The 17,378-nt window shown below is 46.8% G+C and overlaps 1 protein-coding gene across 10 annotated transcripts in view; it reads right to left on the bottom strand.

Annotated features, from left to right (window-relative positions):
• NBR1 (NBR1 autophagy cargo receptor) overlaps positions 1–17,378 on the bottom strand; it is a 577,507-nt gene that overhangs the window by 125,185 nt on the left and 434,944 nt on the right. For 7 of the 10 annotated variants that reach the window (XM_086924035.1, XM_086924032.1, XM_086924038.1 and 4 more), the window contains one exon: positions 2,901–2,992. In XM_086924035.1, coding sequence (XP_086780161.1) covers positions 2,901–2,992 — 92 coding nt within the window. The remainder of the gene's footprint in view (positions 1–2,900; positions 2,993–17,378) is intronic. The other 3 variants (XM_086924037.1, XM_086924034.1, XM_086924030.1) reach the window with 1 other exon arrangement.

Below are 17,378 nucleotides of genomic sequence, written 5' to 3' on the forward strand. Positions count from 1 at the left end.
TGCAGTCCTTTCTGGAAAATAAATTCTTTACAATCTTTGAAGATGAAATTGGCTCAAAGCAATTGCCCCTTACATGCGGGGCCCCCCAGGGATCTGCCCTGAGCCCCACTCTATTTAATATTTACATGAGCTCTCTGGCAGAAATAGTAACTCCGTTTGGGATACAGATTATTACCTATGCCGACGACACCCAGTTGGACGTCTCCATCAATAAACAGGATAACTCTGGACCTGGCATAGTGTCTTGCCTCAAGAAGGTTTCCAGATGGATGGATAGTTAATTTCTGAAGCTCCTTGATAAATCTGCCTCTCCTAACATAGATCCATTCTGGCCTAGCTGAATGAGCCTACCCCCTGTCCCGAAAAAGTAGGGGGTAGGCGTCTGACTCGACTTCAACCTTGATTTTAAGGAACAGGCCCGAAAAGTTGCAGCCAGTTGGTATAGTCTTCTGAGGATGACTAGGAAGATCCTGCCCCTGTTACCTTTTACGGCCAGAAGCCGCTGCTAGTTCAGGCATTGATACTGTCACGGCTTGATTATGCCAATGCCCTATACTTAGGTGCTCCAAACTCCACAACCAAAATATTACAGACCGTGCAGAACTGCCCAGCCCGTCTCCTCCTGAATATCCCAAAAGCCTTTCAGCTAAACCTGCTATGGCCACGCTGCACTGGCTCCCAATTCAAGAGCGAGCCCAGTTTAAGGCGATGTGCATTGCACATAAAGCACTTTCCGGAGAAGGCTCACCAATGATTTGTTTCATGATTCAATCCTACCGGCCCAATAGAGCTTTGAAATCCGAGAAATAAGCATTTGGTGGCAGTCCCGAAAATAAGACTAACTTGAAGTGGACATCTCCTCTGCTCGTATAATACAGCTAAGCTATGAAACCACCACCCCCCTCACATTCGTCTGCAGTCAAACTACTTGAACTTCCACACACAACTGAAAACGTTTCTCTTTCCTTGATATGCTAGAAGTTTTACTCTGCGTTACTGTCAGCGCTGGGATGCCCCAAGGTAACCATGCGCTTTAGAAATGCTATTTCATTCATCCATTCACTCACTCATAACGTCTTCCCTGAAGTGATCAGGGTTCTCCCCATCCCTCTACTGCTCTATCATGTGTCTTTGATGGCGTTGTTGAGGATGGTCTTATTGGACCTGAAGGCAAGTCAGGTGGAGCAGGAAGCCTTGTTGTGTTCTGGGGAAAGAGAGGTAACAGACTGTGTTTGTCTGTCCACAATTACTTGGGAGTGGCACTGTCAACAATATCGGAAGGGTGTTTTTTCCTCTTTGCTGTGACCATTCTCAAAGGCAAGTGAAGCTGAAGAAAAAGCCGGGCCGGGCTGCGACCCTGCTCGAGGAGATATGCCTTAACCCCTTCCATGCTCATGACGAGCTGAGCTCGTCATGCAGTACAGTGCTCCTGTGCTCATGACGAGCTGAACTCGTCATGAACCATGGAAATCATGGATCTGCAGCACAGGAGGAAAATCTCTCTAGCCGCGATGGTGTTAACACCTTGCCTGCGGCAAGAATTCCAGCCTGGTACTGGACATTCCAATCGCAGGCGTGGTCGTGATGGAACCCAGCCGTCATGCGCACAGGCCACCCGTGGCTCATGACAGCTGGGTTCCGTCACAAACATCGAAGGGGTTAAGTCATAAGTTATTTACTGTGGCATCGTTGATGGAAGAAACAGTTGTGACGATTGTTCTTCAGATATCTGAAGCAGAGAAAAACTCAAAGGCCCTGACAAATGTTGCCACATGGCATCGACTCAGAGCCTCGACACAGCATGTCCTAACCCGATGACTGAAAAAACACAATCTGAAGATGGAGCCGATGTTCATGTGCAATACTACCAGGGGAGGAGTCACTACACCTTGTGACTCGAAAGCCTTTCTTTGAACAAAAACTAGTTGTACACGTCTGATGCCAACAACAACACTAGATGGCAGAAGTGTGCATAGCATGTGTATCGACAGCCACACATGCCAAGAATATAACATTTTTCTAACTAAGTTTTCGGAAAACTGCTTGTTGCATCATTTCACTCGCTTTTTGGTTTCTTCCGTCCTGTTCAATCATGCCAGATTCCTTCTGACAACGCAGCTCCGCACACATGCGGCAGGTAGTCTTTGCGGCGTAGGCATCGCTGCTAAACAAACATCGAAACAGTTGCCCATTGTGAGGACTCCCTCCCGGAACCTCTTGAAGTGAGTTTTGAACTTTTCACTTAACCCACTGAGGATTTTATTTGCTATTATTTTGGCACGGGGAAACACCCACTGTGGAAAAATAAGGGTGTAGAGACTGCGATTACCAGAATGCCTATCGGCATACGCCCACTGAGGCCGAGGACACGCCCATATGGGCTGGATCAAGTTAAATAAATGCAGAATGTCTACATTTTGTTTGCCTCGTTGTCATTTGCATTGGCTTGTGAACAAGGAGTTTTCCGAAACGCGTCAAGCCCGCAATATGAGAGTGGGAGCTTCAAGAAGGGCTGCAGCACTTTAAGAGGTTCCGGGAGGGAGTCCTCACAATGGGTAATTGTTTTGATGGATATATATATATATATATAATATTCTTTGGGTTTGCAACATATTACAGATGTGTAATGTAATGCCATCATGGGGTTTGAGTGATATAATAAAAAATATAGGATTCCAACTGGTTGAAAATCAATGTCTCATAGGATTCCATTTGGTTGAAAATCAATATGTCTCAGAAAATTCTTCACACTTGAGCATTACAGGTATAATGTAATGTAATGATACAGTTTCTTGTTTAGGTTTTGAAAACACTGTATGCGACCATGCCAACACTCTGAGATATTGGTACATGTGCAACCAGAGTCCCGACAAATAGACATAAAAATAAAAACACTGTACCTTCTTTTATTTGATTGGCTGTAGAATCTGATCCTTCTGCTGCTTCTAAATCATGCGTAGGCTGTTTACTATTTTGAAGCTCTGTATGACTGCTGAAGGGAACAGTTTAATGCGATAATGGTTATTCGGGAAAAGCAAAATTAATTTTCTTAAATATACAATTCTGCATTACATTAAATAAATGCCTTTCTGTTGCTTATAAAGCAGAACCTCTGTAAAATGCAATGGAGCACTTATACTATAGATACATTGAAAATTGTGCATATATATGTTTCAAAACACTTATTGGCTTTTCGTTGTGAATACTGTGATTCCAGCAGATATTGCACCATTGATGTTTCTTTGTGTTGTTTGTACTGGTATGATTGATGAATGAGTGTGGATGAATGTACAATAGAATGTAAATTTTTGTAAATATGAGAATTGTTTTTGATATATTGAATGTCACATTTCGTGTTGTGTACACCAGGTTTTAACATTTGTATAAAAATCTGTCAAATCATACACCTAAACTTGAGTGAAAAAATTCAAAAATAAGAAAGAAAATAAATGAATTGGATTAAAAACCATCAAACATATTGTCATATCCGTATGTTTGGACCAAATAGTTGTCTCATCCATTGTTAGCGGCATTTGCACCTATTTTCTTCATTGTAAGCTTGTGGCAAGCTATGCCGTTGGGAGCCCAGACCCAGTGGTGGTTTTTTGTTGGATAACTAGAAAAGGACAATTTATAGATATATCTAAGTTTTTTGTTTTTTGCCATCTTCTCTCTAGTCTATTACAAACAGATTTTGCTACCTTTAGTACCGAGGTCTACCAAGGTGCTGGTTGTCGTTGTTTGGTGTTAGCACTCCTTTTAAAAAGAGCAATGTTATCAAAAGCTGCTATTAAGGCCTTATTATAATCAGTTGAAGCTAGATTAACATCTGGATTGATTACTCCTGAACCTGGTTTAAAACTCTCTGGGAAGCAATACGGCAAAACTAGATGCCATGATATTCTTGCTGTCTTATTGTATTGTTATTACACCTAGCACACCCTGGGTATTTCCCCGTTCATACATTCCTTTCTCCACTCCTTCAAAAATATATCTATGTGACTTCATGTACATGACTTTCCGACTTTTCATAGGCTAACTTTTTCTTCAATTTTTGCATCTCTTTAGTTGCTTTCATGTCATTTTTTTTTTCTTGTTTACTTTTTCAGCTCTTCAAGCAAAGATTGTTGTGCTCGTACATCAGTTAACATCTAGAGAAAGCTTTGAACCAATACGTTTGAGTTTTGCAGTCTGCTCCAGCATCACTTATTCGCACAATATTTTCACAATCTATATGCCCTGCACCTCTCCACGGAGTCCATGTGTAAATTTGTGACCGATCCTCCCGTCACACAACTGAAGAGGCCTGATAGGCACTCTCTATAGCAAGACATCATGGAAAGGGAGATCGCAGAGGCTCTGTCCCAACTAAAAAGCAGGAAGTCACCCGTGGCCTATAAGGTTTGAATTGAATACGCTCTTCTATAACGCATGGCTACCCTGAGGCATTCCAGCGCTGTAAGACCCAAGGACAGTGGAACAAAAATGTCTTCAATCGCTTCCTGAATGCAAGACGATTCGTTTCCAGCCTGATGTTATCTGGGAGTTTGTTCCAGCCCTTGGCTACATGGAAGGAGAGCTGGCGGCCGCCCATACGGGCGTGTTTCACCCTTGGTACCACCAACAAATTTTGCTGATTGGATCTCAGGGATCTGTGGGATTGATGATGGCAGAAGAAGGGCTGAAGGATGGTAGGACCGACATTACCGATGGACTTATGCGCCATGCAGAACGTTTTAAACACAATCCTTTCCTGAATCGGCAGCCAGTGAAGCGACCGAAGAGCCGCCTTCGCCGAACAACATCTAGATAGATTCATAAGCAGCCGAGCTGCACAATTATGCACTGTTTGAAGGATTTGAATAGAGCCTACTGGAGCTCCTAAATAGATGGCATTAGCATAGTCCAGTCGCGAAAGAATCCGCAACTGGACCAGCACACGTCTGGCCTCAACAGGAAGAAGGAACAGCACTTTCCTGAGGACCCTAAGCAGTCCATAACAGGTCGCCGCCACCTTCTTGGCCGGGAACTGGAACCCCAAGGTGGTGTCCAACCAGACCCCCAGGCTCTTTATCTGGGTCTTAGGGGTGGGACAGTGTGTGACACCATGGGTCAAGATTGATGGGGGCTTTATAACCCAGAAGCATGATGTCAGTTTTGGCCCCATTTAGTTTTAGAAACGAAGCTGTCATCCACTCCAAAACTTTGGTGAGACAGGGGGTGAAATTATTGCTCCCCTGGTCTAAAGTATCATCCCTTGCTAGGGAGACGACCAACTGCGTATCATCAGCGTAGGTGATAAGCCGAGTTCCCCAGGGAAGCACCACCTCAGCCAGTGGTCTCATGTAGATGTTAAACATGGTAGAACTGAGAGAGGATCCCCGGAGAACGCCGTGATACAATGGCAGTTGATCCGATGATACCTCCTCCTCGAAAACTGAGAAATTTCTCTCCGCTAGAAAGGACTGGAGCCATTTGAGGGCCATTCCGGAGACCGCTGCCCGTCGGAGGCGCTGTAGCAGGAGTGGATGACTGACAGTGTTGAAGGCTGCGCTGAGGTCCAACATGACCACCGCCGCGCAGCCCGCGGCATCCACAATACTCTTAGTCACCTCCACCACTGCCACCAGGGCAGTCTACGTGTCCTGTTTGGCTCTAAATCCCGTTTTGTTTTTTTTTAAAAAGGGCCTTAACTTCTTAACTTTCGCCATCTTCCAGTGGAGTTCTTCAAATGTATTAATAAAGGGGTGATTACACCACTAAGAGCCTTGATTTATGCCTCCAGATTGAAGGGCGAACTACTGCAAGCCCTTTGACAAGCTGATATAGTGCTCATCCCTAATCTGAGCAAAGTGCCGGAGGAGTGTGCTTCGTATCGGCCCATATCTCTCCTAAATATAGAAACCAAAATACTGGCTAATGTGCGGATGACCAGTCTATAGCAGGTCACAGACCGCATAGTGACTCTGGACCAGTCGGGCTTTATGCCCTGCAGGTCATTGTGGCATAACCTTCAACACCTATATGGCTGCCTGACCTGCAAACATAATATTCGGGAACCCACGGTGCTCTTGCCGCATGACGCTGATAAATCCTTTGAATCCATAGTGGCACACTCTGATAAATCTCTTTGAGCGGGTGAGTTTCAGGCCCTCGTCCTGTTTGGGGTGCTCCTTCTTTACCGCAAGCGAATGGTGAGAATCAAAGTTAATGGAACACTTTCCTGGGCGTTTGAACTGGGTAGGGGCACCCTTCAGGGATGCCCCGTATCTACCTTCCTATTTGCAGTGCCCATAGAACCACTGACAAATTTGATCAAGGGAGATGCATGGCTGCGGGGGCTGCATTTGGACAGTGGCTGGGAGGATGCAGTCTTTATTTACACGGATGACATCCTGCTGTACAGCACAGACCCAGACAAGTCCCTTTCGAAGATCCTAGAGGTCCTCAGAGTCTTTTTCTCCTTTTCGGGCATTACTAATAAGAGGGGGAAATCAATTACTTTCCCTTCACGTCCTGGCAGCCAAAGGCATGGAGCACTGATACAGGAGATGGGTGTAGGAAGCTTTTTAATGTAGAGTACCAAATGAGGTACACTATGTAGAAAGTCCAGACAACCTTTATTGTATTACAGGGCTTAAATTAATCCCAAATTTTCTCTTTTGTGGTAGATTGGGTGGGCAGTTTAGGCTTATCAGAGGATAGTGTTAAGCATTTGTTGTACACATAGAGTCAATCAATCAATCAATCAATCAGGGTTGGTAGAGCACAGCTACTCACCCGAATAGGTCTCAAGGCGCTGGGGGATGTGGCGGGTTGGTCCCGGCTCCTCTGCATTCAGGGGTAGCATCAGAGGCCAGGGGGTCGGAACCCTTCCCTGTCCTAACGGGTACGTATAGTTTAGCTCTGAAATATGTACCATTGTGTGCTCTTCGATCCATGACACAGGCCAAATTTGTTGTTCCTAGAGTTAAGCAAGTACGCATGGGCGGACGCTCTTTCTCCTATCTGGCCCCTGTCTTATGGAATGCCCTTCCCCTTAATCTACGGCTGGAATCAAACGACCTCAAATTCCGTAAGGGAGTGAAGTCTTGGCTCTTTGATCAGTAGCTCTCCCCTCTACTAAGCTTTCGTTCCTGCAATCAGATCCAAGGCACCGGGAAACCCTCAGGGTAGCTGTTGCGCCATACAAATGTACAAAATAAATAAATAAATACGTGCGGGCCGGGCGCTCATGGTGATTCGTCGAAGAGCCAGGTTTTGAGGTCCTTTAGGAACTTGGAGAGAGTTGGTGTCTGGCGGCAGTGGAGAGGGTGAGAGTTCCATGCTTTAGCCGCGAGGTAGGAGAAGGAGCGACCCCCTGTTCTGGTCTTCTTAATGTGTGGTACTGTTAATAGGGAGAGCTGGGCTGAGCGGAGTGTTCAGGTAGGCGAGTTGGTGTTGTGGATGGCTTTGTGGGTGTGGATGAGAAGCCTGAAGGTGTTTCTCTTCTCGATGGGGAGTTGGTATAGTGCCAGCAGGTATTGGGTGATGTGGCAGTGGCGCAGTAGGTTTAGGACTAGTCTGGCAGAAGCATTCTGGATGTTCTGGAGTTTGAGGGTGAGGTTCTTGTTGATCCCGGCGTAGAGTGTGTTGCCATAGTCCAGTCTGCTGTTGAGGGGGGCGTGAGTGATGGTTTTCCTGTGTTTGAGTTGAAAGTTTTACATTGGAGGCAGAGGATGTGGTAGCAGGAAGAGGTGACGGCGTTGATCTGGCGGTCCATTTTGAGTACGGAGTTCAGGATGATTCAGAAGTTGCGTGCGTGGCACTTGGATGGGGGTGGATTCCTGAGGGCTGGGGGCCACCAGGTGTCGCTCCAGGCATTGGATTGCAGGCCTATGATGAGGGTTTTTTCATTGTTCAGTGTAGGCAGCTATTCTTCATCCATCTGACAACTGCTTCCATTCCTTCTCGAAAGTTGAGTTGCAAGATGTTGGGTTTGTTGGATAGTGAAAGATGAGTTGCGTGTCGTCTTCGTACGATATGATGTTGAGTCCGTGTGATCTGATGATGGGAACCATGTAGACAATGAACAGGGTAGAGCTGATGGATGATCCTTGGGGGACTCTGCAGGTAGTTGGTGTGGGCTCCGAGGTGAAAGGAAGTCTGACCCGCTGCGTTCTGTCGGAGAGGAATGAGCAGATCCAGTTGAGGACTTTGTTTCAGATTTCTGCATTGTGGAGTATGCGGGTTAGGGTACGGTGCAAGACTGTGTCAAAGGCCGCAGAGAGGTCCAGGAGGATGAGGGCCACAGACTCACCTTTGTCGAGGAGGGAGTGCATGTTGTCAGTTGTGACGATGAGGGCGGTCTCTGTGTTGTGGTTTTTTCTGAAGCCTGATTGGAAGGGGTCGAGGATGTTGTTCTCATCGATGAAGGAGACGAGTTGGCTATTGACAGCTTTTTCAAGGACTTTCGCCGGATAGGGAAGTAGGGAGATCGTTCTGTAGTACTTGAGGTCTGTGGGGTCCGCCAATGGTTTCTTTAGGAGAGTGTTGACCTCGGAGTGTTTCCAGTCATCGGGAAAGGAGGCAGTCTCGAAGGATCGATTGATTATTCTTTGTAGCTCTGTGGTAGATGTGGTGGAGGCAGGGGTCTGTGGGGGCCCTCATGGTCTTTAGGGTGTCTTCGATGTTGAGGGCAGTCCAGCTGTCCAGAGTAGGCTGTGCGGTGCTGAAAGTGGTGGGTGTGGGTTCCTCATGGAGGTTTTTGTTGTCAAAGTTGTCGTAGATGGTCTTGATTTTGTGCTGGAAGAAGACGCTGAGTAGACGCAGAGGTCCTGGGAGGTTGGATGTCGGTGGATTAGCTTTTGGGTTGGGCAAACACTTTGATGATGCTGAAGAGTTCCTTGCTGTGTGCGTGGGCGGCAATTGTGTTCTGGAGTGCCTTCTTCCTTGAATGTCTGATGAGTTTGTGGTGGGCAGTGGTGGCTGTTTTACAGTTGTCGAGGTAAGCTGGGGTTTTGGAGTTCCTCCATAGTTTTTCGAGACGTCTGCAGGCAGAGGCGCGAAGTCACAGAGAGTGGTGGTCAGCTGCTCGTCGGAGTTCTTGCTCCAATTCCTGCGTTGGAGCTGGGGTGGGCGTAAATGAGACATACACTCAACAAGGAACTTGAAACCAATTTAGAAAAAATAACAGGTATTTTTAGATATACTTTAACACAAAGAACTTCATAATTCGGTAAGTACTTTTCAAAATATACATTGGAGAAAGAAACATATACTGCATACAGGTACTTGCAATCGTATTTTGGGGTTCCCCTTTAGGACTTAAGGTGTTAGGGGGCCAAGGTCCATTGTACCACCAGCAGTTCGGGTTTACCTGCCCAGCAGTGTCCGGGTGAAGAGATGCTGGACGGGTTGGTAGTCTTACAATCTACACTGCAGTAAAAGAGGGTGACCCCCTAGAAACAAGCTACAGAAGAGAACTTGGGGACAGGTCCGGGAGTGCCCAATGAGGGGCTCAGTTTGTGAAGAACGGGTGAACTGGACATTGCGGTCGGTGGCTGCAGGTTGCAGAGGAGTGGCTCCTCCACTTCAAGGGAGATGTTCATGGCTTGGGGAAGTGCTGTTGGCCCTCCGAGGCTTTTGGAGGATGCACAGCTGCAGGACGAGCAAGGATGTCCCGACTGTCAGGACAGGAGCAGGCAGTCAGGGCTTGGTGCCAAACTCTACTAGTAGTCTGCAGTTCTCACTTCTTCAACTCTTCTTGATCCATCTTCTTTTGTCAAGTGAATCCTTTCTTCGTACAGCACATCAGGCAGCCCACCATAGGGAAGTAACAAGCCTGGTGGTGTAACATGCCTACTTCCACATCTAATTTTCCTTCATGTCCTTGTGCCAAATGGGCCTCAAGGTAGAGGTTGGCATCGCCCAGGTATTGGGCAAGCCATAGTCACATATCAAAGTTGGCAGAAGCTTTGAAGCCTCTGGCCATGGTATGCAGCTATTAACAAGCCATCCTGCTGGACAAGGTGTAACAACCTCCTGCCAGGGCACACATTGTTTCTGACCTCTGACAGCACCGGCTCCCACCTCCAGTGGGTGAGAACGTGTTGGTGGTGGCAGGCTGGACGATACCAGTCAGACACCACACTAAGAGGCTGGCAGGGTTTCCGGTGGGCCCCCACTAAGGTCAGGCATCAGTATGGATTTATAAAGACAAGGTGCTTGATACCAAACACTAAGGGTTTAATTGAAGCCATCATGTAGCTAATGACCAGTGCCCAGTACATATACTTAAGATGGCTTCCCTGTTCACTTGTACTATCTATTAATTGAACTAGACAGTACTGGGTCATACCTGCTCATGCAGATATTTCCTCACATGTAATATTAAGCACCCTGCCTCAGAGTTATAAGGCCTACTGTTGGGGTGACTTACATAAAGTGCATGCAGTGTCTGTCGGCATGGCACACAGGGTGTGTGCTATGTCATGTTTTCACATTTGTCTGTACCATTTCAAGCAACCAGGAATGGAAGTCAATACATGCTGCAGCCGTTAGGTACCCTCTTTAGAAATCACGCCCCAGGTACCAGAGGTACAATTTACTAGGGACTTGCAGAAATGCTAAAGGTCTAGCCAACTGGGGAACAACTGAGCAGTTGCTTTGTTTTAAGGGAAAAGCACTGGTACTGGGGACCTGGTTAGCAGGAACACAGTGCACCTCAGTCAAAATTGCATCAAATACCAGGGAAAAAGTGTGGATGACCATGTCAAAAAGGGACCCTTTCCTACAACAGGGTTTACCTATTTAGGTATCTAGGTGACTAATGGCCGGAATCTATTGTACGACAACAATTAGGGTCAGTTAATGACAGACTTCATGGGGATGTGGAGCACTAGGAATGTGGAAAACTGGCAATGTCTCCCATTCTCATTATTGGGTGGAGTGGCACTATTCAAAATTATTTCTCTCCCCAATTTCTTATACATCCTGAAAATGCAAGACAGGCGAGGAACCTGCTCTGGAATAGAGGTAACCCCAAGTAGCACGGTCTACCCTGGCCATAAGGACGATGGACGTGGGGACCATCCTTTTCTATCTGCGCCTCTATTACTGGGCTGCTCAATTGGTAACAGTTAATGACTGTGACTTTGCAGAGCAAAAAGAACCATTTCTAATGACAGACAGGAGGCCAATGGCCCCCCCAGAGTTATATGAAGCAAATATATGGGCTTGACAGGGTTGTGCTACTACTGAAGCCCATTGCAGTGGTAACCCAGCCCTGGAAACGGGCGATGCTCAAGATGTGGGAATTCATTGCCTTCGCTGAGCTACATAGGTTGGCGGGACACCAGGATTGTGATTTCACAGCTCAGAGACATGACAGGAGAAAAGGGTGACTGACCTTTAAAGAGCTACAGGGACAGTATGACCTCACAAAAGGCCAATTCCACTGCTATATGCAGATGAGAGCAACCTTGCACAATCTTATCGATGTTCAGGAAATAGTGGAGGAGAACCCTCTACAATTCAGGGTTCTGTCTGACCCTCTGTAGAAACATGCCATATCCCAGATTTATACCACACTCTTGATGCACTGTCAACCCTTCCTACAGACTCTGAGAGAAAGGGGAATCAGACATGGGCAGAAGGCAAGCTGAATGGGTGCAGCACCTCAGCTCCCAGCGGAGGTTTCTGGCCGGTCCAGTAGGATATATTACATAGGGCCTACTACACACAAAATGTATGCGATGGCAGTGGCTGACTCTGACCTCTGTTGAAGGGGTTGTGATCAACAGGGCACTCTTGCACACATTGTGGGAGTGCCCCAGACTTGATATTTTGGCCTGGTTCACAGAGACCACTCTCGCAGGTGGTGGATAATGATTGGACGTTCACCCCCAAAATGGTATTACTGGGGATCTGGGGGGGGAGGTGACCCTAGACAGATATACACTAGCTCTATGCAATATGGCAGTGGTAAGGAGGGACTTAGTGAACAGTATGGGAGTACAGACGGGAGAGGATATCCAACATGGAGTGGTGTAGGCAGGTGGAGGAACCCATCTACCGGGTGAGCGGCTACCTTCTAAAACATGTAAAAATATGGGCAGGAACATTCAGAGGAGTGAAAGGGGGTGTCTTGCCTGCCCCGCCCCGCCCTATGACCCTCACTTTCCCCTGTCATGGTTATCATCTTTCCGCCCTGTTCCATTTTCTACCCCCTTACCTTTTCTTTTATTTTCCCTTCATTCCTTCTGTAGTTTATACCTCTCCCAACTCACCTTCTTTTTCTTTTTTCCTCTCATGTTTGTAATATTTTGCTTCTGTGCATGTATCACACTCACCATTTGCATTACAATAAGGATCTCGGTTAGGTTTTTCAGAACTAGACATTACACAATGAGGTACGGCTAAACTCACAGATGATTAAAGCTTTTCCTAAATAATTAAGCTATGGGTAATGGAAAGGTCTGCAGAGTTCTCATTATGCGGTCATGAAACAATGGGACTTTTTATACCACTGAATACAAATAAAGAGACAAACACGAAATATGGTAGCAACAAAGCTGGTTTCATTATGATTATAACTTTGGCACCATTTGCTAATTCTTTAGAAAATTTTCCCAAAAAAGAGTACATCCACAGTGGGCTACCAATGGCAGGTTTTACGCAGATCTGTCCAGTAGGGCCGAAAAACAAAAGGTGATGTACTAAAATTAAGATTCCTCATTTTAACTCCTCTAGGATTTGTTGTTCCTCAATATAGACGCAGCAGTAAATGGAATTACACCAAACTTGGCATATATGAGGAATTTTACTAAAGAAAGTGGCTCTGGTTTTAAAAAATGTAAAATCTGTCATTTTCTTGAAACTAATATTTCAGTTTGGGCATGAAGAAGAATAATTATAGAGATAGCTGGATTTTTAAACCAGGTAGGTTAGTGAACATGGGCTTGCCGACCTTGTGAGCCCAACATTAAACGGAAATCTATCAAAACTTGATTTAACAGAGATTTTTCAGCAGACAGCCATTTCAGAAAAATTTAGTTTGCGGACATGAATATGTCGGAGTTAACCGAAGGTCAAAGTGAAAGTATGGTTAGCTTTGCTCATAGATCATACCATATGTTTTAATAAACCTCAAATTTAGATAGATAGATAGATAGATAGATATATAAACCAAGTCCTGCATGCAATAAGCCATTTAGAAGCCTGGCGCTGGTATTCGAGTAAAGGTGGTGGAGCTCATTTTATTATCATTAAGTCAGATAGACATCATAATAATAAAATGAACAGCAGCAGCCCATTTCCTCATGGGCTAGTGTCTGTTTTATGAATGACTTTTCGCATACAGACCATGGTTCATTTTATTGGTGGGCCAGGCCACATAAACAGATATAATGTATATTTTACAAGCTGTTTGTTTTAGTCTGCACCGTCACATATCAAATGCCTGCTGAACTATTCAGTGCAGATACCCAGATTGGTATACTTCCGAAGTGATCTACCAGGGCTTAACCCTGGATAGCAAGGTAAGACTTTTTCCTGCTCCTCATCAGATATAAATACTACTGCCAAATTTACCCTCTCTCATTTGACGATACTCCAATATCGCAACCGAATAACACATTTGCTGAACACCAGGTAGTTTCGTAAGAAGAGTTAAGAACATTAGGAAAAAAAATGTTGATCACAAATTCAAATCTTTATTACAAAGATCTGGATATGCGATTCACTGTTACATTAAGCCCTAGCATTCTCTGTTAATTATAAAACCGCTAAACGAAGATTGGCTGCAGTGCATGGTTTGCCATGTTGCGAACTTTTCAGTTAACTGGTCCTATGACACAGCAATTTATTCCGCTCTATCTGCTATCCTCTTTTGCTTTATCACACACCTTCAGATTTTGGCCTTTATGTAGCCATATTTTCCCCCTTATGGCTCTCGACATCTCTTGGGTCATTCGCCTGACTGTTTTTAATGTTTGGATGGATACATCTGATCGAATTTGCTACACAACTTCTTCTAGATTGGTGTGTTCCCGTTTATTTATTTACAGGATTTATAGCGTGCACAGCTACTCAGTCGAGTGTCCCGGTGGGAGCCAGAGCATCAGAGGATACCACAGCAGAGTAAGAAGAGAACAAGCTAATTGAACAGAAGGTTGTTCACTTTTTCCTAAACTGAGAGGGATTCTTTAGGTTACGTAGATCCAGGGGGAGGGAATTCCAGTAAGTTGCTGCACGATAGGACAGAGAACTACCGCCCTTACGCTTCAGATGAAACCTGGGGACAGATGCTAGAAGCATATTCGAGGAGCGCAGACACCTGCCAGGGTTAAAAAACTGAAAACGTTTCTTAAGATAGGCAGGGCCATACTCCTAAAGTGCAGCGTGAGCAATGGTTACTGCCTTAAACATTATCCTAGCTTTTAACTGGCATCCGTGCAAGTTACTTAACTTCGGTAATGATGTATCTGGAGACGATTCTAGCAGCCGATTCCTTATCGTAGAATTATCCCCAGGCATCTGGATCCGGAAAATTTTCTTTGCCACAGCCTCTCTGCGCACCGGGGACGGTACAGCGTGAATCCGCGGGCGTGACGTCAGCGAGGTCACATAAGCCTCACTCCGGCGCACTGACATCAGTTTTCTTAGAAGAACTTTTCCGCGCCACAATGCAGAGCCATCACAAACAAAAACGGAGAATATGGGAACAGTGTGCGAAAAATCAGATAAACAGAAAGGAAAGAAGGGAGTGGTGAGGAACAGCACCAGTCGGGGAAGTGCCAGGCACTGTGGCACCCAAAGTCATAGAAGGAAAGAGCAGAGTACAGCTACTGCAAAGCAACCTTGCAAGCAAATACGACATCCTCCCTGGAGACAGAAAAAACATTTGAAAATTGTCACAGCAGACGAAAGAAGCCTGCAACCACAGCCTATTAACAGTAAAGGACAAGAAGTCCAGAACAGAAGAATAACAACAAATTACCCTAAGGCAACACGATCAAAGAGAGTCGCATCCCCTGTAAAGAACTAAGGGCTGAGGCACAGCCAAGAGATCCCAACTCAGAGGACTGCGCAGGAGTCAGAAATTTCAAGTAATGAAAAAAGGAGAAGATGATGAGTAGGCCCCACACTGGAAACACCAGGGTGTAGGGACGCAGAAGTACACATGAACCTACCGATGAATTACCAGAAAGGAAGGGATGAATGCATACGAACAGAACTAGCATCCCGCTAGGGTGGAAGTGAAAGAGGGCACTCACAGATGACAACCACCAAGAGGCAGGTGAGTGCAGAAGGCCAAGCTAAGGGGCATCGCAGAACGGTGAGGAAGGGCGGGTCGTGAAGGAATCTGCGGCTAGAATCGTCTCTAACAGATACATCGTTACCGAAGATAAGTAACTTGTACATCTGATAGAGACTACAAGCCGCAGATTCCTTAAAGTAGAATAGATACCCTAGCCATACCCAGAAGGGAGGAGGGCCTGCAAAGAGCCTCCCAGCAGGGGATGTGTATTGGGGACAAGAAGGGCGGTCCAGCCCCCATCAAGTAGAAGGAGGCCAGGACGAGGCAAAGGTAGGCCAGGATACCCCAAGCCCATACAAGGTACCAGGGACATCCGGCAGAAAGCTCCGGAGGGACAGACAACAGCAGAAGAGTACTGGGGAAGAAGAATCACCCCAAGCCTCCAAGGAGAAGAGGTAGAAACGGAGGCAAAGCCCTCCACCGGAAAACACACACACAGTGAAGGGGACAGCCAAACCGGCCACAGTCTTGAGACAACGGACAAGGATGAATGACACACACAGCCAAAAAAAGGTAGGCTGGAGGAGAAAGACGTAGACGCGCAAGGCTCCAGCAGAACAAGGAGTAGGAGCACAAAGACCCACGCAAGGACCCCCAGCCGTGGACCAGAATAGCATGAGGGCTCAGCCAGCAGTTGGCAAGCACAACGAAGCCGTGCACCCAGACCAAGCCGACCTTAAAACAAAGGCAAGGCCAGGGAAATCCAGAACGACCCCAAAGGAGACCGTTCCGGACAGAAACCGACTCACGAAAAGAAGCAGGACCAGCCAGAAAAGAAGAGAGAAAGACGGAGGGCTGACCAAGCCGTCAACCAGAACACAGGAAAATATCCCCCTTGGAACCTCAGACAGAGGACCAGGCCGAAGCGCCGGACAAAAACAGGGGGTGAAAACACCATAGCGCAACGCCGCAGACGGCATTCAAAAGCTGGTCTAGCGATGCAGTGGATACTGAGAAAGACCGAACTTGGAGCAGCACAAGCTTCGTCCAGACAAGATCAAAGAAACCGCACCAGCGGAATACAGCGACGCCATGAAAGGTGAGGAACCCGCAAAAGGGGGTCCGCACCCACCCAGCGTAGGACAGAGCTATACAATAGCTACAAGTACCCCACTTAGGGTATGACACGTTCCAAAGAAAACATGGGAACCACTCTTAGGGAAAAAAATCCCACATCAGAGAACAAGAACATAAGACCCGCTGTAGGAACCACAGACAGCTTAGCAATCAGCAAAAAAATATACACTTGCCAAAAGGGCTGAACCAGCAGCCAACAGAAGACAGGGGCCAACCAAGGGACCCGGAAGGCACGTCAAACCACACAGAATATATAAACGCCCACTCAAAAACACCAGATACCAGGAGCAAGTGGATCAACAAGCCAGCCTACGGAAGGGAGGCGGACCCGCAAGGAGACGCTGAATGGCGGAGTCCGCATGAGTGTTAAATAAAAGGACCCCATCAAAGGGCAGGTCAACCAGACGCTCCCTAATATTCTCAGGAAAAACAGCATCCCGCAGCCAAGCATGGCGACGGAGAGCCACAGAAGTGGCCATTGCATGGCCGAGGGCATCGGCGACATCCACGGCCGCACGGAGAATAAACACGGCCAACTCCCGACCATCCAACTCATGGTGCCACAGATCAGCGCAGGCACCCTCATGGGAGACATGAGAAAGAATTGACTCCGCAGAGACCCACAGGCTGGAGCTAGCTCTAGCCAACACACAAAGTGTTGAGCGCCCACAAGGCAGCACTGGATGAAGCGTAGATGTTACGCCCCCAGGAACCCAACCTCTGGGCCTCTCGAGACAGAGGAAACAACACCACAGGCAAGAACGGAAAGGCAGTCAGCAGAAGCAAGCCTTGAGTGGAAGGGTGGAAGGAAAGGCAAACCGGGTCATGTGGAGCAGGACGGTGGCGATGCAGGAGCGGCTGAGGCACCAGATCACCCATGGCAGGGCGCCCCCAAGCCCCCAGAAGGGAATTGTGGAGTGATGCTTCAAAAGGAAGGAACAGCTCCCGCCCATCAGAGCCTTGGTGGAGAACTTCCAGGAGTTTATCTGTAGGGAATGGG

This window comes from Lissotriton vulgaris, chromosome 5, assembly GCF_964263255.1.
Source record: "Lissotriton vulgaris chromosome 5, aLisVul1.2, whole genome shotgun sequence".
NCBI lineage: Eukaryota > Metazoa > Chordata > Amphibia > Caudata > Salamandridae > Lissotriton > Lissotriton vulgaris.